The 26860-nt window shown below is 36.9% G+C and overlaps 1 protein-coding gene across 3 annotated transcripts in view; it reads left to right on the top strand.

Annotated features, from left to right (window-relative positions):
* LOC111875639 (filamin-C) overlaps window positions 1-26860 on the top strand; it is a 146843-nt gene that overhangs the window by 33092 nt on the left and 86891 nt on the right. For all 3 annotated transcript variants that reach the window (XM_023872035.2, XM_023872034.2, XM_023872033.2), the window contains exons 2-11: window positions 11480-11604; window positions 13903-14033; window positions 15821-16034; window positions 16564-16681; window positions 17554-17741; window positions 17899-18054; window positions 20058-20186; window positions 21126-21344; window positions 24015-24240; window positions 24802-24927. In XM_023872035.2, coding sequence (XP_023727803.1) covers window positions 11480-11604; window positions 13903-14033; window positions 15821-16034; window positions 16564-16681; window positions 17554-17741; window positions 17899-18054; window positions 20058-20186; window positions 21126-21344; window positions 24015-24240; window positions 24802-24927 — 1632 coding nt within the window. The remainder of the gene's footprint in view (window positions 1-11479; window positions 11605-13902; window positions 14034-15820; window positions 16035-16563; window positions 16682-17553; window positions 17742-17898; window positions 18055-20057; window positions 20187-21125; window positions 21345-24014; window positions 24241-24801; window positions 24928-26860) is intronic.

The raw sequence follows: 26860 nt of genomic DNA, 5'->3' as shown, positions 1-26860 counted from the left end.
AAAACAATGAGTCATACGAAACAAATGGCTATTATTACTAAACAATAGAAGAGCGAGTAAGTACATGCAACGCACGTTCTAGCGGTAACGCCGTGATGTTTTTCAGAAGCACGTATTCATTGTTATTTTCCTTGATGAACACGCCTTTTGTATTTTTCCAGATAATTAAGTTCAAAGACTGCATAAATTTTAAGAAAACCACATTTAAAATATAACATATCTTTGAATATTCTTAAAAATAATCTCTTTGAGATATTACCCAATTTTGTGCTCCCTCGTAGAATTGTTGGAAACCGTTTTTGAACTCATTTGTATGTAATGCCAAAAATTCTTCCGTTACTTTTATTTTGATATCCTCCGTGTCTTCAAATCCTTCCCGTTTCAGTGTGGATTTCATTTTGGGGAATAAGAAAAAGACAGATGGGAATAAATCAGGAGAATAGAGGGTGGTTTTATTCTGGAACCCCTCCCCCCCAAAAAACTGTTTTACTGATATTGCAGTGTGAGGTCTTGCGTTGTCATATTAAGAGGAATCAGTTTCCTCTTTCCTGAAACTGAAGTGTTACCCGATGACTTCTTTGAACCAAACGAGACAATACTTTCGCATAATTGTCCTTATTCGCCGTCTGACCTGGAGGAACGAATTCTTTGTGAATGAGTTCTTGACTGTCGAAGACTGTGACCGACATCGCTTTATTTTCTTGACTTCTGAAATCGAAATTTGTTGTGTCTCGGAGATCTTGACGAGCCTTTGTCTTTTAGTTTGAGGATCGTACAAGAAAACTAGATCTCATCACCCGTTACAGTTGAGTCAAGCAAGGAACGATCACAATCCACAGATTGAATAAAGTATTGATAAGTTTGCAGTCTAAGATTCTTCTAAACATCGGCCAAACAGTGAAGGACAAACGTAGCGCAGATCTTTCATTTTCCGAGATATTCCACTAAGATTTTGCGAATTGTTTCTCTGCTAATTTCGAGTTCTTATTCCATCTTTCGAACATCATATGACAATCACATGAAATCAATTGCCGAATGGTTTCGATCATGTCAGGCTTTCGAAATGCTGTTTGTCGTCCACTGCTTTCGTCAGCTTCGAAATTTTCACGGCCGCCCAGAAATCTTGTGTACCATTTAAAACCCCGTGTACGAGAGAGAGAGCATTGTCACTGTAAGTCTGTTTATTAGCTGGAAAGTTTCAGTAGCTGTTTTGTCCGTCTTGAAACAAATCTTTATATTTGCTCTTTGCTCCACCACTGCGGACTGTCAAAGCGATGTGCATGATACGTAATCGTAAACACGTCTAATTATGAAGGACAGAGAGAAGTGACTGACCTTGTACAGGGAATAGGTTGGAAGAGTCAGCTTTCATGGACAAGTTGAAACATGTTCCTACGTGCTTTTAAATGCACGTAATGGACTCAGACCCGAAATTTGTCAACCTTATATTATTAGGGTCACCAGACACAGAAGGATAACAAGGCTATGGAATTTAGCAAGCACAGGAAAATGAGAAATATATACAAACTTCCAGTAGAAAAACCTAAACGGAATCGAAATTTTGGAAGATTATTTCTTGCACTCAAACATGGTCTATCTTCTGTAGGACATTGTGTAAAATAAATATATCTTTTTTATCTTACTTGCGTGGGGGAAATTGTATCTACTTTTCTGCATCTTGTACTTAAAGACTTAAAGATTTATATGCCGAAAATAATAATTATATCATTTGTATTGTATGGCCGTGAATCTTTTTGTCTCCCCTTTGAAAGGATGAACTTAATAGGAGACATCTTGAACCGTTACACCTCTTAATATAATAAATAAGCAGTAGAAGTATATCAAGTGTAACTGGTTTAATAGGACCGAATTTTTCATTTTACATATTCTGGCCATATTGGCCGCGCCTTCTGACCATAACCAATAATGGCCGAAACATCTGAGGGCAAAACTTTAACGTACTCCACCTTATACTTGTCATACGTGATGGGATCCAGCTGTTTATTTGTGTATAGACTGAGAATATTTCAGGATACTTTACTCAGGACAATGTGTATAAGACAGAAAGGAACAAGGAGGGTGAAGCCAACTATATACCGAGGACATATGTATTTTGTTAACCTGGCTTTCATCAAATATTAGGGTGATGAGATCAAGGGGATGAGATATGCAAGACTTCTAGTTGGTTTGCGGACGATGAAAAATACTTACATAATAAAAAACTATGTGGCCTGTAGTCCTCAAGCGAAATATACCGACCGACCGACCGACCGACCGACCGACCGCCGCTTGTCGGCGAAGTTAGTGCCAACTTTTGCGAATAGAGGGTGCCATGTGGTCAGCGCAAAGGATCCTCAAGGCCGTTAATCTCGGTTTTCTAGACCTGAGCCGCTATTCCCTTGAAATAGCTCCTCAGTTATCCTCACGAGGCTGAATGGACCTCGTTCCAGACCCACCACTTCTCAGAAAGTCTGGTAGCCCTGGGAATCGAACCCGGGACCTCTGGATCTGTAGGCAGGAACTCTGACCACTAGACCACAGAGGCGGTCATACTTTGAAAATCTAAAGTCTAATGCTATGGACACATAGGTCTGGGGGCAATAATACAGTTCATGTTGTGAAAAAAAGAGGTTAGGGGCATAGAGCGTGTGATGGGTTGAACTTATGTGGTTCAAGTTGTTGCACAACAGTTAACTGTTGTGAACACAATAATGAAAATTCTTGTTTCTTAAAAGTTGTTCAATTTCTTGACGGACTGAGCCAACTTCAGTTTCTCAAGATCTTTGCCTCATGTTCTTAGCTAGGCCTACTTCGTCGTTTTCCCATACTGTAGCTTCCTGTAATAGGGATGGCAAACCAGCGATATCGATGACCAATATGGCACCGATGGAGGCATCGGATGGAACAGGTGATTAAATGCTATGCCTATATTGATGTCTGGAATCACTTGATAAGTCAATAGGTCACCAACTGAAAATTCGTTTCCGTAATACAAATCTCTGCTCTTACTTTGTGTCTCCACCACGAATGCCGAAAAGTATGGTTACTCAGAGAAATATTGCTGCAAGAAAACACACTCGAATATTTTGAACCGTGGAAGACATGAAGTCAAATTAAGAATGGGTCCAAAAAGCGTCCTTTTGTCGGCCTCAAAACTACGTGAAAGCTAAGAATTGATAAACTGTACAGAAACATACTTACTTACGTGCTTACTCATGGAGCTGAGCCCTTATGGAGGAGTCGCCAATTCTGCAGCTTACTCAAGAATTTCCCAACATTTATGGAACCCGAAGGTTCATTACCGTGTTCACAAGAGCCCTCCACTGGTCTCTATCCTGAGCCAGATCAATCCAGTCACTACCATCCCATCCTATCGCTCTTAGATCCATTTTAATGTGTTCCACCCACCTACGCCTTGGTCTTCCCAGTGGTCTCCTTCCTTCTGGTTTTCCCACCAGTATCCTATACACATTCCTCGTCGCCCCCATTCGTGCTACATGCCCTGCCAACCTTATCGTCCTTGACTTGATCATTCTAAAACTACTTGGAGAAGAGTACAAGTTATGAAGCTCCTCATTATGCAGTTTTCTCCCAACTCCTGTCACTTCATCTCTATACAACATTAGTTATTTCATTCAGGTCACCGGATGGTACCGGGGCGAAGAGGACGGCAGACCTCACTTCTAAGCAACTTTCGATACAAATCTGACACCGTCCAGCAAAAAATACACCATCCCTGTCGTATAATGTCAAAGTGCAGATGTTCTGGTGCCCTCAATCCCCTCTCAGCACGCTCATATAATATACTCTACTTGTACTATCCTCCGTTTAATTTTCTTGCTGTCTGACGTAGCTTTGTGGACTAGTGGTCAAAGTTCCTGCCTACAGATCCAGAGGTCCTGGGTTAGATTCCCAGCTCTATAAGATTTTCTAAGAAGTAGTGGGTCTGGAACGGGGTCCACTCAGCCTAGTGAGGCACTTGAGGAGCTGTTTCAAGGAAACAACGGCTCCGGTCTAGAAAACCGAAATTAACGACCGTGGGAATCCGTTGTGCTGACCACGTGATACTCTCTATCCGTAAAATTTGGCACTAACTTCGCCGACAAGCGGAGGTCGCTCGGTCGGTATAGTTCGCTTGCGAAATAAAACCACGGAGTTTGTTTTGTTTTGTTCTGACGTAGCCCACAACGGACATCGGCCCTGTATTCTTTTATTTCTCAGTTGCTATTATTCTTGATGTTTATGTTGCTCTTAGACTTTAATTTTGGCAGTAATGTAGACTTTAATGGAATATGAAGCACCTTAAATGCTGGAAGGAAGCCATGATAGCAGATAGAATACTTCTTGATGTTTAACCTACTTAATTATCGAGAATATTCTCAGGAATTTCTTTCATTCGATTTAATAATGAAGAGCAGACAGTGAGATAAGGGAAATTAATGACTTGAGAATTCTTAACTCTTCAACATTCCAGTTTCCTTTTTATACTCGTCCCTTTACTATTTTGCTTGTTTTTAGATTTAATATTACAGTAATATTAAACAAAGTTATTCAGTAATCAGTGGCAGAAAGATTTTGCATTTTTTTTTCGTAAGATAGCTCGTTCGAAATTTCGCCGCAGTTGGTAGTTTTGTAGTTTTATCCAGATGCTTATACGGCTCTATATAATATATGTAGTTACGTATTTCAGAGTTTTCACCGATCAAAGTGTGAAAATAGTCCAAAAAATCAACGAAATCCATGCAGTGGGATCTTCATTGAGAAGCTGTTAGAAACCATCACTTGATAGTATCATGAGTCAATATAGTCCACATATTGATAACCTGTTTAAGTGCTTGTTGTAATATCACTGTCTCATCTACGACTAGCTCTTACCGACTAGTCCTTACCATCCAGTTTGTTCTACTAAATCCTATAAGAACTTATCGTCCCTCCCACTGGTGCCACACGTCCGTTCTCTTTAACTCCCTTCCATCTGATTATCGTAATAATATTTAGTGAGGAGTAAAAAATATTAATCTTCTTTTCATGCAGCTTTCTCTACAGGCTTGTTGCTTCAGCTCCCCTAAGTTCAAATACACCATAACCTAGTGTAAACTTAAGAATTCGGTCCTACCTCCAAGAAAATGCCGCTTCTTTACGTTCGCTTTGTTAATGATGATAGAAAAACGTTCTTTGTTTAATTGGAGTCCCGAATGAAACAGTTAAATACATTTTGAGTGCAAACTACTTTGTTATTTATCTTTAGAGTAAGGTCAATTTGTCCCTGTGCTCAACGAATTAAGCACTACGCCATGAAGGCGTATGGAGGAGTGGATATATAAGTCCACATTTTCTTGATCTCGGCACTAGCTGGAAGTGAGTGGTCAGCTTCGCACCCCTGCCGCTTTCCTCCCGGGGAAAGCGCCCTCGGTACCCATTGGATAGGAGCTTAGGTGGACCCCAGAGCCGGTCTGGACTAGACGATTTGGAGAAGAGAAAATTTTTTACCCTACTGGGACTCGAACTCCGACCCCTCAGTCGTCCAGCTCGTAGCCAGTCGCTATGCCGACTACGCTACACCGGCTCATTTTATCTTTAGCGCTGGTGGCCTTCAGGTTTTCCATTGCAGTATAAAGGGTCAAATAAACAAAAATGCCGTTAAAATAAGGTCTGTCCGTGACGTCAGAAGGATCTATTTCACATTATAGGAAATGTGCCTGTAATCCAAACTAAAATTTACGTTACTTGTTGGAAATGGTGCTGAAAATTGTATGGAGTGTTAAAAGAAGGACCTTGGACGGAGCACAAAAGAAGATTCGCAAATTCTTATGATCGACAAGCAATTATGTTACATTCTGTCCAAGCAGACATCTAAAGAGGACGACCTTGTGTAAATTGACAGAAGTTGTTATATTTTCTCATATGCATGATTAAGATGGAGCTTGAGATGCACATGTCATGTTACAGAATATGTCAGTCTGTTCGTGCAAACGCAGCACCATTTTAGTAACTTATACTAATTGGTCTGTAAACACAACCGGTTATCTTCACTGTTAACAAGTTGTCTCAGTACTATAGCAGTTACAGTTTTCACCAAGGCTTGTTTAGCTTGGCGACTCTGCTTTCTCCAGGAACTACTTTAGTTGCTTCTCCGAGACGTGCTTTGTAGCCTTAAAAATATTTACAAAGTACTGTATTTATGAGTGTAGGAAACGTATGTGGCATGTCTTTGTATACAGAAAATTAAAATCATGCAGCTCATTATCGTATACAACATACATTTTCGTAAGTAACCAAGAAGGACCTGTTCGCTAGCTATGCCTAAGAAATCGGCCTAAATATATGTTAGTATCGAAGGCATTATTCAATAAATTTTCAGTAAATGAACCTATGATTAACTGAAAATCCTCGAAGAAACACCGAGATATTCTTATTATGCGGTTACTTAACATAAGAACCACAATTAAACTGCCTTAATTTTTTTATACCTATGCGGTTTAACGTATTTTCATATTGGTAGTTTCCTCATGAACAGGGACAGCTCAGCCAAATATATGGCTGTCTACGAGCTGGACGACCGTAGTTCGATTTCAGGCGGAGGGAGGAATTTTTCTTTTCGCTATCGAATCCAGACCGAATCTGAGGTTCACCCAAACTCATAACCAGTGCGTACCGGTTCCAAGAGCATAAAGCTCACCAAAAACTTCCATCATGTGTCGAGGTTATGATTAAGTGGATATATTCCTCCACTCCCATAGGTATTCATGGCGCTATGCTTAAATAAGCAGACGAATAAGTTTAGTGAATAAGTCAGTTGTCTTAAAATAATAACAAATAAAATTATTAGCTTTAATTATTCATTTCCTTATGGTTGTCTTCGTCACATAATGTAGGGTCTGTTTCTTGCACATACATATGAAGTTTATGCGAGGAGATCGTTGTGACCTATGTGATTAAATGAATTCTATTACATAAAACATAAAATATAAGATGGGGTACCCAAAAGAAACCGAACTGATTTTTTTGTGGGCAGAGCTTTTGTAGTACCGCGTTTTGCCGCTATGAGCGCATAGAGCTAACATTCCTGAGTCGATAAGCCGACTACCGTTGCTTCAGAAGGTAAGGACTAGTTTCGGCAGAGTTTATAGTGACAACTGTTTTGTGTGATTGTCGTTTTTGCAATGGCCCGAACACATGAAAATGTTGAAAAAATTCGTGAAATCATCAAGGAAGATCGACGACGGACCATTGAAGAAATTGTGGAGCTGTCGGGAGTGACTTGGAGCTCAGTTCAGCGAATTTTGACAGAAGATTTGGGAATGAAAAGGGTGGCTGCGAAATTCGTGCCACGACTGCTGACTGCTGAACAAAAACAAGGTCGCGTGGAAGCATGCTGTGCTTTGAAAGAAGAGTCCCGAAATGATCAAAACTTTTTTTCAGCGTTTTGCTGATGTTGCTGAGGTGAAGGAAAAAAACGACGGAGGCGCTGTCAAGCATCTCAAAAGATGAATTTAGACAATGTTTTGAAAAATGGAATAAAAGACTAGACAAGTGTATTAGTGTAAGTGGAGAGTACTTTGAAAGGGATTGAAGGTTTGTGCTTAAAATTTGAATAAATAAGTTAAAAAAAATAAGTTCGGTTTCTTTTGGGTACCCCCTCGTATATATGTCACACCTCCCGTAACAAACAGCCGGACTAACAGGCAAAAGAAGCAGAATGAAAGAGAGAACGAGAAAGAGAGAAAGAAAGAAAGACAGAATTAAATAAAGAAAGAAAGAAGCGAAGAAAACAAGGAAGGAAGGAAGGAAAAAAGAACGAGAGATATGAAAAAGAAAGGAAGGGAGATAAACAGAGAGAGGGGGGGGGAAAGCAAGGAAGAAAAATACATGTACGTGTGAACTATCATTTGATCGTTTTAATTTTCACTTAAAGTGTTGCTGCAATTTATAATCACTTCTAGAACTCAATGAGTGTTTTTTCTTCTGTTAGAATTTGCCTTTCGCAGGGAACGCAACGTTTAACAGACTATTGCCTTCAGTTCCTCTGTAACTACAATTGGCCATAAATGGTTCGGAGACTAATATGTTTCCTGCTAATATTTATTCATGTCTGTCGTCAGCAATAATCTTGGGTGCAAATTATACTATCAGGAGATTATGGTAAGATATACTGTCTGTCACAAATTGGTTTATGAAGACACTGAAATTTCTGAACTATTCAGTTAAATTTTACACTGAAGACCTGCACTAATACCTGTTGCAAAAATTCAGTACATAAAATAACAGCTCATTAATATATATAATTTTATTTAATACTCTTTTCGATATGAGTTGTACTTAAGAAAATACAATAAATATGTTTTACGCTTCAGTATAATGTTTTATCTAAGGTGTTCGTTACTTTAAACCAGATTTGTGTATGTAGTAAATGAACATCAGGACGAATCGTTAGGAAATGAATGAATGAATGTATGAGGGGTAGGCCTCCTCGGCCCTTGCGCCGCGACCTACAGTGGTCTATTGTGCTTCCCCTTTTGATTATCCCCTCAGCAATCCTGCGCTTCGAATGAAAAATCACATGAGAATCGTATGGATAATAGGAGTATATGCACTCCACAGGCATAGATCTTGACACTCTTGATATCACTTAAGAAAGCTTCTAGAGAAAATGAATGAATTTTTTTTTGACCTAAGATAGTTCGATACTAGGTTCATTACAACTGAGTTCTGTACAGGAAATAGCTCTCGAATTATAGTATAATGAGTGTTACACGATTCTTGTAGGAGGCATGGATGTTGCCCTTCGCCAGAATGTTCCGACCGTCTCTGAAATCCATCTGGCCTCCTTTCAAATACGTACCGGAAGTTATCCCAATTTTAGTATTATCCTGCCACCTATTTCTACGTCTTCCAAGGAGTCTTCTTCCTTCAGTGCTTCCTATCAAAACTCTCTATTCATTTCCCATCCCCCCTATGCGTGTTACAAGCACTACCATTATATCCTTCTTGGTTTGCTAATTGTAATATCTGGTGAAGAGCGTAAATTATAAAGACGTTAATAGGAAATTTTCTCTGGTGTCCTGTCAATTCTATCCTTTTACTTTTAAATATTTTCCTCATCACCCTGTTTTCAAAGACGCTAAATCCATATGTTTTCTTTAGTGAGATATGCCAAGTTCTATACCCATGCAAAACAGTAGGCAAACTCATAATTCTGTATATTTTAATCTTTAAGTTCTTAAGTGATACACTGGAATACGAAATGAAACTGAAGGTGGCAGACATTCCTTGAATTCGATATGCTCTTAATTTCTTTGTTATTGCACTTTTGATATATTAATGTGGTTCCAAAATACGTGTATCCTAACTTCACACTGGTTTCGAAGGATGTCAACTGTCTATGTGTCACAAAATAAGAGCTGCCGATATCATATTCACGTTACGATCACACACAGGATAAAGGTTGGTCCAGCTTCGCCCACCTTCAGTGTGATGACGTCAACAGTATGATGTCATCATCAGTGTTAGGAAACCGGGAACGTCTTATAGAATGTGTCCGGAAACTCAGCTTATTATCGCATCGCTAAACCGCAAGGTGTACGTAGGAACATAACAGTAGACGTCTTTGTTTCATTTTATTTGCATTATAGCTTAAAATAATAACTGCAATATCCTTTGTATTGTCGGTCTTTGTAGGTTTTATGGCGAATTTTTAAATAGACCGAAGGACTATTATCAGCAAGAGTAACATCAGAGAAGCAGTCAGTGCAGTTTACATTTCTCTACATGCACCTGGTGTAGTTCGTTGAGCAAATATATTGGCTTGTGTTATCGTGAAATTCAATAGTTTCCCGGCAGGATGCTCAAATGTTTTATAAAAATGCGACTCTTCTTTAAAACCCGGTGCTTTATAATGTCTGCACATCAATCCTGCAATCCATCTTAAGTGATAATATGGGCAGTCGTAAATATTACTTATTGTCTTGCGAAACTCCGATAAACTTATGTGTAGGATTTGAGGCTCTCACAGTGGTAGTTATGCAAATAGCCGACGTTGCGCAGGAACGTAACTCAATTCAAATATAGCCTATGGTTCAGAAACAAAATGACTGAAGTCTTCAGTTCAATTTAGAAACTGTTATAAATATTGCTTGTTAATGATCACATGTTCGTTCATTCCTAGTATGGTGGAATATTATTTTGTATGCACTGTAGTCTCAGAATCTCAGGACTGAACTTTGACCTGCACTTTCACACCATTTAAAATGCTGTGAAATTTGACTTATTCACATACTTTTTGGACACATCTAATTGGCTACAAGTAAAAAGGTGTAACAGTAACACCAATTATGGATCTCTGTTTTCCTGACTGATTGTAAGAGCAGTGTCTTCAGGAGACACTGTCTTGGCCTCTGAAGTTTCCAGGGAAACATAGTTCACCTTAGAAATGCTGTTTGGTGTACAGTAATTTTGTTGGTTTTACACCTTAAATTTTCTACCATAGTTACAGAAGTTTTGACAAGTTCATACAATATGGAAAGCTCAATGCTGGATCAAGAAGCCATCTTAATTTTTAGACTCACAACTATTTGCTAGGTACCAATAAATTTCTTTATGATATGCACATTCTGCATATTGAGTTTAATGCTGTCATTCAAGCACATTAGATTAAGACCACATTATTTCTTATATTCAGAAGCTTTCCTTTATGATTTCCAAGGTTGAATAGTCTTGCAAGGTTTGAGGTGACTGTGGACATTACAAGTATTGACTTCTGGGATGTGATGTTATGTAGTCTGCTAGATCACTGCTGATGATTCAGATGAACATACTACAGTATCTATATCTGTATCTGTATCTTTGTTTTAATTCTATAGATCCTTACTGGCTACCAAAGCCATCAGATATAGAACATGTCACATATGCATACATTAGTTCTAAACACAGAACTAGTCACCTTACAACTACAGTCTCAAAAGAAACAGTCTACCAAACTACATGGTGTTACACCCCAGAAGATAGTAATCAATCAGATATGACCATTTATTTGGTCACAATATGTGGTTGATTTATGAAAATATGTTATTTTAATTGTCATATTTCTTTAGATATTTGCTGTTGGTTTTTAACATAGAAAACTAATAAATAGGAGAGAATTTTCTATAGAATATTTAAGTCAATATATTAATACCAGAAGGAGAGAAGAAAAGTAATATTGTCCAAACCATCCTTGGTACCAAACACTCAGAGAAATTACATATGTTTGCAGTAGTGCAGAAATAAATCTCAAACTTCACATTTTTCATGCTGTTGTATTATTGATAGTTGGTATCCATATATTCAATCAAGTACAGCACAGTAATTGCCTGATATTGTAAAACTTAAAATATTAAGTTGTAATTGACAGTAAATGCAGACATTAGAAAGATATGCTGATTATGTAATATGTAGCTTGATAATATAATTTATCTGAACAATTTATTTTTCATCATTTCAGGTAACGTTGATATTGTTAATGGAAACCTAAAGTTGATCCTCGGTTTAATATGGTCATTAATTGTTCGTTACCAAATTGGGCGGTCAAAGTTTCCACCAAAGAAACTTATGCTGGCATGGCTAAAGGTATGTATAAATATGAGCAAATTTTCAACCATGAAAATATCTGCAATTTATTGCATAATGAGATATGCAGTGTATTGTGAAGACACTGCGAGGAAAATTTTCTTACGAGTTGTATATTCCATTATCAGGCATTCAGAATATGAATGACAGTATTTTTGGCATTTAGTTTGTGTCATCCAGTTATTCACTACATACTTCCTGCACAAGAATGCCTTGTGAATAGAGCATGTCTATTTGTTCCCAAGATATCTGATGAATTTTGGTATAGGAAGATTCGTATAAAGCCTGCCAAATTGTACAGTAGTATACCAGGCCATTTAAATATTACTGTAACTTTAATTCATGACCTAAATAAATATATAAAAGTAAGTGAAGTAAAAGTAGAGCTATCCCTGTAACAGGCCATGAAGGCCCTTTAGGTTGTGAGACGTTGAGGGTCCCACATTATCTAGACAATCAGCTCAGAGACGGTGGTAAGGTTGTCAGCCTTACACATCGACCACGCTTTATTCTTCAGGAAAATTATTTAATTAATTCCTGGTACTTATTTCTGTTAGAGGCTGAGTCGACCCCAGGGCCATAGTGCAGCTGGAAGGATTAGGTCAATTTAAAAAAAATCCAATGACCTCATGAGGGACTTGAACCCGCGACCTTCCGGCTTGTAGTATAGTGCTTCAACCAACTACACTACCACGTGCCCCAAATAAATAAATAAATAAATATATTCATAATTAAAATATATACTTAACTAAAATGTCATACTGGGGATAAGTTAAGAAACTAGGATGGCAAATATTTTATATAATAAAGTACACAAACTTCTAATAAACCTTTATGAAATTCTATCAATACAGATAAATATTTTATATAATAGACGGTTTTCCGTAAGAGAGGTAAGCCACAAATTTATGAAATCCTCTCAAAATTTATAAATATTAATTAAAAGAAATAAAATGTTACAATATTTCTTAAAAAATGCAATAAACCCATTTCTAATCTAAGCATACTTCCATTACTAAATGTTGCTGCTCCTCTAGTAGCTTTGTGTTTTGTAATGAGATCTTATTTTGTGCTGAAAATGCCCTGTAAAATTTATAGAGGTGTGAAAGTAAAAGCTAGAAATGAATAAAATTATCACTTCATTGTAGCTTTCATGAAAGTTATGTTTTATTATAATATTTCACACTCTTGTACTTTTGTATTTGTGTACTTTATGAAGGCTGTCAGTTTCAATGACTATGTAACCTGAAATGGTGGGATGACTGGTGAACAATGACTTGGAAAAGACCTGGAAGGAAGTAGTTGTGGTGTAGTTGAGATATTATCCTAGCAAGTTCCTGGAGGCACTGGCAGAAACCAAGAGAAACCTCAGTCAGGACAGCCCATATTTCATCTGAGATTCAAATGAGGCACCTCCTGAGTACAAGCCTGAAGCATTATTGCTTCAGCTACTTTGCCCAATCACATTCTTATAAAGAGTTCTATCTTCCTGGATATAACACCATGTAGTCCACTGAAAGTGAACTGACATTTCGGAGGAACATGTTGCCTCCATCTTCAGTGTCATAGAAATAGCCAAGTAAGAAACATTCTTAATTTGCGGTGTGTCCACATGCTAAATTTGGGTCATGGCTACCATTGTTAAGATTATAATTAATGTAACAAGATATAAATTTATATATTCTCTCACATATACTTTTCTAAGGGCTGAAGCAACATATTTCATGGGAGATAAGATATATTGAACAGATCTGATGTCTTCTGGTTATTTGAAAGATCAGTGGTGTACAATGTCCAGTTGCACTGTCATGTGTGTAAAGTGAGCTTGAGTGAGAAAACCAGCTGCAGTGTTACAATCAATAAGCATTCAAGATCAATATTGTAATATTATTAAGTGAGAGTTAGATTTAAGGTTCACATAATGGTGACTATAAAGAGTACTATGTTCTGGAATATGACTCCATGCAGTCTGGTAAAAATTCACAGATGATTTGGAGTAACATGCTGCCTCCATGTTTAGGGTAAAAGAGTTAGCCAAGCAAGCAGACAGTAAGAAGCAGGTCTGCTACTTGCCATCTTTTTGCATGGCTTACTATACAACTCCAGAAATGAAGACAGCATGTTCTTCTGGAATACTGATAAACTCCCACCAGTCTATACATCACTTCTCAGGAGACAGTAATCTTCAAATGAAGGTTAGTTTCTTTTACAGACCACCACAAGTTTAACAGTTTGTGTTAATAGAACATGTTGTCCATACTCTAAAATACAGAATTAGAAATATTTGAATTTTTACAGGCTGTACTTCCAGAATGCCGTGTAAGCAATTTCACAACAGACTGGAACTCTGGAGTATACCTGAGTGCTCTGTTGGACTACTGTCGTCCTGGACTCTTCCCTCATTGGAGGAACCTCAATCCAAAGGACAGGTGAGGAAATAGGTGCTCTAGTTCGGAGATGTTCTTGGACATAAATACAGCTGAATGTGCTCCTAACATTTTTTATATGAAGTTATATTATTTTTAATGCTTTTTAATGGTGATATCAGTATCTCAGACCATACAGTGAGGAATGGTGGAACGGTAAGGGAATACTGCATTTGAAAAGATGTGGAGGGAAACCATCATGGCCTAATCAATGGTACTTGTATCCCTGAAGGGAATCTGGAGATCACAGAAAACCTTGAGTCAGAATGACAGATGACCCGGTCAAGATTAAAACAGGCACCTTTCAAATACAAGTTAGTAATGTTACCAGTTAAGCCAACTTGCTTCATATAAAAGTATCATCCCCGAGAAATAATTAAATACCATAAGACTAAAATGGAAAACCTTAGATTTACTAGCCTGTTACCTAACTGATAGTTTAGGCCATATTTTCTGTGGAGGAGGCCTGTGTTTTTATTTTTGTTTAAGGTTTATTTGAATATATAGTTCAATTCAACATTGAATAAAGGAATAAACTACTCAGCTTTAATTCTGAAAGGAGGTGAGAACATTTTGTGTATATATTTTCTAGACTAATATGAAGAATTTGGTGTCTTCTAGAAGCTAATACTTGCAGTTCATCAGGATTTTCATGTATAAGGGTTCTAAGCAACAAGAAAAATGTGAACAAAACTTGGTTTAGTTAAAGAAATGTCCATTTATGTTAAGGCACTTATCCCAATATTCCACTAATAGTAACAAGCTGCATACATATATGATGGTTGCTAACAACCTCCTCTACAAGATGCTTCCTTCACACTTACTTATTCACTTACTGAAAAATCCATATGAATGTATAAAATTAAAGTAAAGGTATCCCTGTAACAGGCTGTGGAGGCCCATAGGGTTGTGAGATGTTGAGGTTCCCACATTTTCTAGACAATCAGCTCATAGATGGCGGCAAGGTTGTCAGCCCTACGTGTCAGCAGCCCTTTACCCCTAAGAATATTCCAAGAATATTCCTGGTACTCATTTCTGTTAGAGGCTGAGTTGACCCCAGGGCCATAGTGCAGCTGGAAGAATTAGGTCAATTGAAAAAATCCAGTGACCTCATTGGGACTTGAACCTGTGACCTTCAGGTTTGTAGCATAGTGTTTCAACCAACTATGTTACTGCGTGCCCCCATATGAATGTATATTAAAAGTAAATTAAAATATTATTAATTTTTTATAATTTAATTTTCTGTGACATTACTTGTTTTGTTCATGTAATAATTCTAAATTATGCTATCTTTTGGTTTACCAAAACAGTAACACACCTTTCTCCATCCATTGATTCTTCACTAGCACACTCACTTAACCTGAAACTGAGAAGCCAAAACTTTTCTCTCTAATTAGCGCAAAATGCCTTATGCCTTTAGCTCAAAATATTCTATTCTTCATTAACATTCATTCTTACCATCCTTGGAAGAAAACTGTTTTAAGTTTTTCTTGAGCTGCCATTATAAGAATATGAAAATGTCGACTGATTTTGTTTAAGACTTATGTGAGTTCATTATTCTTCTAGATTTTGTGTAGTACATTACAAGTCTTAAGAATTTGCTTCATATATTGGCTGGTATATAACCAGTGTTGTAACAGGAAATATACAACTGTATGAGGTAAATTCTTCTCTTGAATTAATTTTTCTTCCACTTAAAAAAACATTTCAGCAAATAAGTGTTATGTTTATGCTGTACTTCATTTCTATATTAAGCAAAATATTTACAGAATAATGTTTTTATGTTATAGTGTTGACAATTGTCACAGAGCCATGGAAATTGCCAGAAGAGAATTTCAGATCCCAATGGTCTTGGAACCAGAATATTTGGCTTCTCCATTTCTGGATGAACTGTCTGGAATGACATACTTGTCTTACTTTATGAAAGAAGATAGCCCAGGATTCCATGCTACTCTGCGTTGGGTCAACAATCAAATACCAGACACTCACGTAAAAAATTTCACTGTAAGTAGCCTGTCATTTGTAATGAAAAGTACAATCAGAAATACTAAAAAAATTTCGCTCAGGCTTTCTATAATTTGATCATGACTTCGTTGATCTCAACAGCACTATCAAGACAGTATTCCATTTCTTACAGCTGCAAAGCCATTTCTTGTATATATGAGGAATATGAAACTTATACAGTCTTTTCAGATGAAACTTTGTTTCTCTGTATTATCTCTGCACTGAAACAAGCCCACTCACTTATTCATAATCTACTGTATAATTTACATTCATGCAATGTGTTAATGCTCAACAGTTCCTTGCTAAGAAAATCCAAAATTGTACACCCACAATGATAACTCTTGTGGCTACAAAATTTTATATATACACATATAGAAGGATATGACACATCTGGCTTCCTAATTTTAACATTGACAGCATAAATAATGCACAAAATTTTTTAAAGAACTTAGTCTGAACTGAACTGATTTGCTGTAAATAAGTCAACATAAATCACTAATATTTTTTTTACTTATGTAATTACTTTCAGAGAGACTGGAATGATGGAACTGTGTTATGTAAATTAGTGCGCTCCTTGGGAGGACCCATACCAGGCTATGACCAGCTAACCACTGACTACTCTAGTTGGGAGAAGAACCTGAACAAAGGTATTTTCACTTCTGGATTACTTAATAGTTATAATCACAATAAATATAAACTTTGTACAGTTTTACCCACCAAGCCTCCTATCCAATGGGCACTGGGGCTTTTTCCCTGGGAATAAAGCAGTTGGGGCGTGAAGCTGACCACTCACCTCCATCTGTTGCTGAGGTCAAGAAAGGTGGAGTTATACTTCCAGTCCCCCATATTTCTTCATGGCATAGTGCATAACTAATTAAGCACAGGAACAACTTTACCTTATCATCTTCAGTATTGAGATGTGTACAGTTTGATTTTTGTGAACAATAATTTCATAAATCTTAATTTTAAATTCATTTTTTCACCATGGTATTCTGAGTTCAATTTAAATCGGTATAAATCAGTATAATAATTCTGAGAGAATTTTTCCAATAAATCAGCATTTTTTCCAAATCCAAACAAAATATCTTCAGATTGAAATACACGCACCTGCTTGGGTTCTTCAAGCGCTCTAAATGACCAATGTTGCCTTGAGTGGATCACTACCCATAAATTAGTCTTAATATTTATGTCAACCAAAGCTATTCCATTTTTATACAGCCACTATGTCATTTGCCATATATATATAGTTTATCCAATTATGTAACTAATAATCCCAACTCCTCAGAGCAGAGACCTTCTAGAAAAGATAATAATCACACATCTAGTGAATAAATTACTGAACCTCAAGATTCATTACCACGTTCATGAGTGCTCATCACTAGACCCTGTCCTGAGCCAACTGAATCCAGTCCCTACTGTCACGCTGTTTCCTTAAGATCCATCTTAATATTAACCCATCATCTACTTAACTAGTAAACCTATATGATAATAATATACTTTTCTGTTGTTTTGTTAACAGGTATCCATGGGGGTGAAAAGCTAGGTGTAGAGCCTATTCTGAAGGCTAAAGACATGGCTGACAAGAATGTAGAGCACTTAGGAGTAATGGCATATGCTGCCAACTTCCAATGGATCCAACCACGCCAGAAACCTGGTGATAGGTTGACTGTGTCATATGATTGTCACACTGCAAAAGTCAACAAGCCAGTAAGTTTCTAAATCTTAACAATATTACATGACAAAAGGTCTGCTTATCTGCAAAGTATATTTGATGAAGAAACAATAACATCATCTATATAAACTTTTATAATGGTATCATGAGAGAAAATCTGTGACAAATGCCAGTATTTACCCTTTCATTTAGGCTGTTTTTAAATTGGAGTACCTGCCCAATGATGTGGACCCTAAAGAGGTGACAGCAGAAGTCATAGGACCATCTGGAAAAGTGGAATGTCGACTCCAATTGAGTAATAATGGTGGAAGAGGGTCCTTCATACCCACTGAAATTGGAATGCATAAGGTATACTGACAATATGACTAACTCCACGGTACCATAAAATATGAATATATTACAGCACCAGTAGTCTTCAGATCACATCATCACAGTCTGATTCTTTAAATTAATATTAATCCTTTATATTCTTAAGCCTTTTGATGACTGCAATGGAGAGCACTTATCTGCATTATTATGGGTGTCATATTGTAGTTCACATAACTGTTGACTGATTATAAATTCCTCACTCACCTGTATGAATCAGTGCAATGAATATGTGAGTCTGAGTTCATGCTGGGTCCTATTTCTGGTTTTCAAATTCTTAAAGACTAGTAAGTCATCAGTATGTAAGGTACTGTTTTATTGGTCAGGGCATGTTTGACCACACTGTCAGTACATAGACTACACAGAAACAAGTGGTATGGTGACCAATGAATTGTAAAGGATTTGGAAGCAAGTGGTCATAACCTAATTGCTGTATTATCCCTGAAATTTCCTGGAGGACTGGGGAAAAACCACAGAAAACCTGAGTCAGGATAGCCAGTGTCTCAGCCAAAATTTGGATCAGACATCTCCTCTAGACTGACTTCTTTGATGAATAGATTGGAAGTTATTTAATTACACTCTATCAATTGCAGTGAATCTCTAGAATCAAACGAAATGGGAGGGAAATTACATTTAGCGAATTTGAAAGGCTTATGGAGAAAGTGGTTCTGGCCTATTTCAGAATAGTATTTTGGCATTTATCTTGAGAGACTGTGGCAAACCACAAAAATTCTGACATGACAATCACCATCCTGGCCAACATTCAAACTGGGGGTTCCCCAAACAGAGGTCAGAAGTTTCACAACTTGAGCTAACATGTTTGGTGCTATTTTTATATGAATATATAATAACAGTTGTATCAAAGCAGTTACTGGGATCTGAACCACTTCAATTAAGCGATTCTGGTTGCCCAAAGAAAACATGGAGATATCAACTTTGCCTAGAAGCTTTAGGAAGAGACACTCTTCAACATGATGATTGTCTTGGATAAATAAAAAAATCTGAAAGATTAAAATAATTTACATAAATGCTTAAACTGGTCAGCAGTTATAATTATGGTATGCTATAAATCGCCTCTGTGGTCTAGTGGTCAGAGTTCCTGCCTACAGATCCAGAGGTCCCAGGTCCGATTCCCGGGGCTACAAGATTTTCTGAGAAGTAGTGGGTCTAGAACAGTGGATCTAGCACAAGGTACACTCAGCCTTGTGAGGATAATTGAGGAGCTATTTCAAGGAAATAGCTGCTCTGGTCTAGAAAACTGAGATTAACAGCCATGGAGATCCATGACCACTGACCGTGTGAAACCCTCTATCTGCAAAAGTTGGAACTAACTTCGCCCACAAGCAGTGGTCGCTCAGTGGGTATAGTTTGCTTGCAGACTACAAGCCACAGATTTTTTGTGTATAAATATTACCTGTATTAAGCAGAATTACGTCGTCTTGAGATATTTAAAATATACAAGAAATGTTAAGATACTGATCCCACTTGATGTCTGACTACTTTGTCTCCTCAACCATGCACGCATACACTTAAAAATCAGAGGCAAACTATATTGAAACAATTTACAGAAACCCTAAAATTATCTCAGGAATTAAAATGGCTACATGACTGTATGTTACAGTATATGAAATACTTTTATATTGAAGGAATAACATTCAGCTCAGTCAATATCAGTGTCTAACTGAAGGCTGGTGAAATCCTATCTGATATTTCTGTTTATGGAAGAATTGATTGTACCACACGTTTTAAAAGGGGAACCACATTTTAGTACAAAACATGACGAACTTTGTAGAGTTGGGTTAGCTCAATCTGTATAGTAAACTATGTGGTAGCATAATACATGTAGTAATCTATTCCACTGGTGCCACTCACACCATATTTAAGAAGTAGGAGTACATTCTGGTTTCATCCATAGTAAGACATGAACAAAAGATGTGGTAATATGCTAAGAGCAAGATGATACTAGCATGCTTTTTTTCTTTCAGCTTATAGTGTATAATGAAGGCGAGGTTGCAAAAGGTTGTCCAATAAATATCCGAGTGACTCCAGAGTTGACAAAGATTTCATTTCCAGGAATGGATCCCTGTGCCATTGGTTCTATTGTAGAAGTTCTAGTAAGTGGAATCCACTGGTATTAATACTAATTTTATTAAACTTATAAAATTAACAATGAGTTCCAAGCAGAATTCAGTATTCCTACTTTCTTATTGCATAGATTTCTAATTCTACAGACTTATAACAAATTATCGTTTTAATTTATTTTTGTTTTTATTATTTTATTTGTGTAAAAATTGTGTACATGTTTAATTTGTTGGATATAACTGTAAAGGTTTGCACTGTTGCCTTATTTGTCATTGTTAACTTAAAAACAATACTCTATAAATAATGTCTAGGTATGTTTGTGATAAATCACCATACCAAATGTCACATGTCTGGCTCCAGTAGTTCATTAGTTACTGACATCAAACCTAAGGCTAAAGAAATTTTTTGCACAGTTGTCATGTTATTATTTTATAAGTAAATATAACTTCAACAAATAACACAAATTTTTAAAAAGTATATTGTTTTATAGGAGCAGGATAGCACAGTCACTAGAGTGACTGGCTTTGGGCTGGACAATGGAGGGTTCAGAATTTGAGTCACAGTAGGGTCAAGAATTTTCTCTTCTCCATGCAGTCCAGACTGGTTCTGGGGCCCACTGAGCCACCTTTCCAATTGGTACCAGAGGCTCTTTCCCTAGGGGTAGAGTAGCCGGGGCATGAAGCTGATCACTGATCTCCAACTAACGCCAAGGTGAAGAAAATGTGGATTTATACATCCACTCCCTCATACACCGCCATGGTGAATTGTTTAATTAGTTAAGCAGAGGGAAAACTTTACCTTCTTACCTTTTTTATATTGTGATGTGTATACCTACTGCTAGGCAGCAATTCATAGGTCAATAGGCAGGTCATTCACCCTCGTCATGACACTGTTATTATTTTCTCTATTTATTTACAAATATAGATTTTTAACACAATTTTGTATTAAGGGTATTATATTCTCATTTTCAGATCAACTCAAATGGTGCCAGCAGCAGAGAAATTGATGTACTAGCAAGATCACCAACTGGCCGCGGACTGTCTTGCCCTGTACAAGAGAATAATGGTGTGTATACAGCTACATTCCAGCCTGATGAAGCAGGAGAGTGGTCAATTGCAGTAACACATGGAGGGGAGCATATCCAGGGAGGCCCATTTACATGTTTTGTATTTGATCCCAATGCTATCAAGGTAAACTTCAGTGTTCAATTTTCACTACTTAAATTGCACATATGGTAAATCTAGTTGACAGAGTAGATCTAAATAAACCATTGTTTCTCTCAATTAATGTATGAATAGTATTAGTTTTCTCTACACTTGTAAATAACCATAACATAGCTATATCATGAAATTTATTATGAAGTTTAATGTTCTAAAGAATATATGAAGTATTTCAAGATAATTTATGGTTTTAGGAAACAATAGGTTTTCATTAAAAGATTTACTTTGTCAGAAAATAACAAATAATTATCGCCTAACCTTTGACCAAGTAAGATGGCTCAACCAGTAATGGTCTAGACTAGTAAAGCGAGAGATATTCAGTTTCAGTCTCAGAAGAAACACTGACTGCTCCAAATAAGGTTTTTGTGGTTTTCCTTAGTCCAGTCAGACAAATGTTAGGGTAGTACCTCAGTTAGTCCGTGACTGCTTCCCTCCGGATTCTTTTCAGTTCATCAATTATCCTACTATTTGACATTATTACAGCGTGTCAAGCCATTTCTGGGTAGCAGCCTCAAAACAGACAATGAAACAACAATCACTGCTAGGGAACAGATTTTTCATAAGCAAAAACTGATGACTGCTGATAGGGAAAGGCTCAGTTAACATGTTCCTATGGCAATGGATATGCACGCAACAATAGAGGTACTGCCAGAAGTAGTGTTTTCTGCTCATTCTGTGCAAAGGAGTTATATAACAAGGACACCAGCCTGGGAGCTCAGTTGTCAGCTAATGGTCAGGCTATGAAAAGAATACTAGAAGGCTGCTGTGAAATGGCCGTGAGTCAGTTGTAAGGAAGGCAAGATTTGGATGGGAGCTGCCATTCAGAGAGGACTTGAGTACAGAAGCAGTGGAATAGTCACTGTTAGAAGCTGTTACCAGGAAACTACTGGTGAAGACACTGTGTGCTGGAAAAGTTAGCATGTGCTCTAGTGAATTGTATAGTGTGGAAGGTAGCAATGGCATTATAATTAAGCATAGTTGTAAGTTGTGTGTCCAATATCCAATCCAAAACCCTGTCAAGAGTCACTTATACACCTGACAATATGTAGTCTGGGCTACTGATAGTGCTGTAAAGTAGATCACAAACAAAGAAACAAACAGACAAGCCTTTCATGTAAAAATATCTTTAAATAACTGGAAAGTATAACTGAAAATCCAAGTGTATTTTTCAAAAATAGAAAATAGCACAAGGCAAAAAGTGTCAAAGGTATTTTATATGAACTCTGGCAATGTTCCTTCTTCTTTCTGCACTCCTTAATACTTGTACTTCAGATGTATAGCACATTGAAGACTGAAATTCTTGAGAACCTCTATTATATGCCTCTCTTCTTCACTTATGAAGCCCTGGTAGCTTGTTAAACAGATTTAAGAATCACATTCTTTTATGTTGTGAGTGTGAGAATCAAACTAAAGCATTGTGGAAAAGATTATGATAGAAATACCTGTTACTTTTAAAATTCCAATGCAGTACACATTCAACATTTTAAATCATTATTTGTTGTGGTCCTGCTGGAGTAACATACTTCACATATTCCACTCTCATTTACCTTTTGTTTTACTTCACTTTCATGATTGTTCTGAGTTTGAAAATCTTCATTTTTCCACATATCCATGTATGCTGCCTTGCTCTCTGTCCCAGCCAATAAATCTACAAATAGTCTGGATAGTTCCTTTACACAAGATTCTGATATGCATTTCTCAACCTCAATATATACTACAGTGGAATGGGCAACATGGTTTGAGTCAGTACATTAAGTTAGTGCAAGAATAGATTGTCATAAAGTGATTATAACGGAAGATATTTTTGTGTTATTCAGCTCAGGACAAAATAAGCTCACATGGAAACCCATTTGTCACAGACTATGCATAATTCCTTCAGAGGCTGATCAGAGGAAAGTTGTATGTCCCCTACTCTTATAGCATCAAACAAAATTGCCACAAAGATGTCTGTGGAGTAAAATTTGAGACTGCATGGCAGTAAATAGGATCTTTGCAGTAACAGAAAATTCAGTGATCCTGATGATGACCATAAGAATGAAACTGGAAAATGGATGGAACTGAAGGGGCTAATGAGATAAAATGGGAAAATGGCTGATAAGTGAAGCGAGTCTTTCGGATAAAATGGGAGAATTGGTGGTAGTGATGAGGGTCGTTGGGATGAAACTGCGGATTCATAGACCCTGAACAGGGCATACAGAAGGGATAATAACTGATACTGAAAAGGGACTTTGGGATAAAATGCGAAATTCTGTGACACTGAATATGGCTAAAAGAATGTTGAAAATAATATGATATCAAGAAATAAATCGCATAAATGTTTATGTTTTAGTGTATAGAATGATTAACATTTCAGAGGCCAGAAGCATTGATTTATTCATTGAAAATCTGCAGTAATGAGTTGTATTTTTCAGTGTACAGAATGACAAAATTTCAGAAAAGAGGAACAATAGTTATTTCAAATAAATTTACACTAATGTGTAGTACTTTTCAGCATACAGAATGACAACATTTCAGAGGAAATACAAATGTGCTTATTTAAAGAGCACCTGAAGTGATTGGTGGTATTTCTTCTTATTGCTACACACCTATATTCCCTTCACCAACTATACTGAATATGAATTTCTTGTTTTGTCATTGCAGCTGAGGGGTCTGGAGGGGGCCACTCCAGGGCAGCCTTTTAACTTCACAGTTGATGCTTCTGGTACTGGTGGTTTGGGGGATGTATGCCTGGACATTGTATCGGGTGGACGTTCTGTTCCACACCGAATGGAGCCTCTTGGAGGATCCATGTACAGAGTATCACTTGTACCACAGCAAGCTGGGAAACACAGAGTCTATGTTTATTTCAATGGCAGTGATGTTAAAGGTAAGCAGAATTTATTCATTATCTTGAGAAAGATAAATGTACTGTTAAAACACAATATGATCTGCTTGTGCAAATAAATTATCTTTGAGTTCACTGAAAATCTGCAAATGAAAATTGTTTTCAAATTCACTTAATAAAGTAAGATATTTTTTGTCTTGCATGTGAGTATAATTTCGTATAATTAAAAGAAAACTTAATTTCTCCATTTCTGTAGGCAAATGCTGACACATGCTGGAAGGGCATGATGCCATGGAAATCATAAACCAGCCCAAAAATAAGAGCTAGCAGATTTGAAAATTTGTTGTGTCACAAAGGCAGTTAAGGAGTGCAATGGCAGAATGGTTTTAACATGCTGTCACAGGAAACACTGAGTGTCAGTAACACGTAACAATACTTATAGAGTACAGCAATGGGGTACTTTGGAAAAGTAAAGGCTTAAAGAACACATGGAGCATAGTCTAAAGAAATGAAATTCACTAGGATCTTATGAAGAACATACATGCATTTGTATACAACAAAGCAAATATTGTTTCTATAAAGTCTGTATGATTATTTTGTCAGGCTCTCCTTTTCCTCTCCGTGTTGGAAGTCAGCATTCAAGGGACAAATCAAATTCTCCAACAAACAGACGAAGCAGTAGTAGTCATAATCAGGAATCTTGGACTCAAGATCGAAGTACTCATCAAGGTACACTAATTTCCACCAAGTATGGCAAAATTAGAATAATACTGGTTGGCACTGGCTTCACAATCCATACAAACTTTATGTTTAACATGTTGTAACAGTGCTTAAAGAGGGAATGACCACATAGGAAAGAAGTTTCCTTGGTTATTGGAGAATGAAAATTATATATGACTTCTATTCAATGTTTTTAGCATGAGTTCATTATTTTTCAGTCCATTAATCCCTGTTATATTGGTGTGATAATGGTGATTTGCTTAAAAAATTTAGCAAGGTTCCATCATATTTCAGTCCCTTAATCACTCTAATATTGGTGTGATAATGGTGATGCCCTTATAAAATTTATCTTCATGTTTTTGAGATTAATATTTTCTGAATCTGTAAATTGAGTAGCTCATTGAAGGTAAAGAATTCACACTTGAAACAATAAATAGTTATAGCATACGTCTTACAGTGTGTTTTCAAACTCCCAGCAATACTGGATTTAAATTGCAACCAATTGTACATAAGAGTTCTCTGTCCATGCACATGATTCTAGAGCTATGCGTTTTTTTTGGAGATAGATTCATACAATCTGTCCAATTAAGGACAATGAGCACTTTTGGTGACTGAGGTAACTATGTCATTAACAGTGTTAATAAGGCTATCCCAGTAGATGCCTTAAGTATGCGTTTTAGTAACATTTCTTTATAAATTATCTAAAGCAGAGACATTTAAAATGAATTTAAAGAAACTTGAATAGGTATTTGCCATTTAGATGGCTAATAAGGGGTGGTATGATTAATTTCATACAACAGTGTAGTTGGTTGAGGCACTATGCTACAAGCTCAAAGGTCATGGGTTCGATTACATTACATTACATTGCATTGCATTGCATTCAAAGTTAGTCAAAATGACTGTAGGATGTGAAATATGTCATATAAATACGAAACACATGTACAGTCCCAATGTAGTTCTCACACAAGAGAAACCAAGAATACACAGTGACTACACACAAGGCTATTTAAAGATACATAAGTTATTTTCTACACAATAGGTATTCATCAACAGAGTAGAATAAATGTGTATTTAAGTATCGTTTCAGTGCTATTTTAAATTGTGCCTTTTCATTCATAAGACCTTTGAGAACAGATGGCAGGTTATTAAAAATGTTGATCCCAGCATAATATGCGCTTTTCTGAAAGCATGAGAGGTTAGCAATTGGTTTATGAAAACAGTGTTTGTGTCTTGTGTGAACACTGTGTACATCTGCATTCCTGATGAGGTCACTGGATATTTCAATTGACTTAATCCTTCCAGCTGCACCATAGCCCTGGGGTTGTCTCAACCTCTAACATAAAAGAGTACCAGGTATCTTCCTGGGAGTAAAGGGTGGCTGGCATGTAAGGCTGACAACCCCACCACCATTTGTAAGACAGCTGGCTAAAAAAATGTGGGAAACTTGACATCTTGCAACCCTATGGGCCTTCATTGCCTGTTAGAGGGACAGGTTTACTTGTTTTTTTACCTTTAACCATATACAAATAATCTTAACTTTATACAAGCAAAAATGCATCACAGATTGAAAAGCAGTTTGATATACTGGCTATTTTTCTTTCCTTTATCAGCTTAGATTCATGCATTCATTTCATACTATGATGTATATATACTCATATCTCAAACATTTATTTTTACAATAAGAATTCAGAAAGAATCTCCATGTCTCATGACTTTACCATGTATTTCAGACATAAGTGTTTTAAGGATGGTTTGCTAAAGACATAGTTACCTCTGTGTCTAAGCATACATGGTTCAATGCGTAGGGCTATGGAGGCAACACCCGATTTATGCTCATACCTTACAAATATATGGAATTTAATGCTCAATTTCATATACCATTTACCTTTACCTCCAGGGAAAGAGATCCTCATACCTTATTTGAAATATCACACATAGTCCT

The sequence above is a fragment of the Cryptotermes secundus genome, unplaced genomic scaffold (assembly GCF_002891405.2).
Source record: "Cryptotermes secundus unplaced genomic scaffold, Csec_1.0 scaffold297, whole genome shotgun sequence".
Lineage (NCBI taxonomy): Eukaryota > Metazoa > Arthropoda > Insecta > Blattodea > Kalotermitidae > Cryptotermes > Cryptotermes secundus.
Note: the sequence above shows the minus strand (reverse complement) of the source record. Positions and strands in the feature narration are given on the sequence as shown.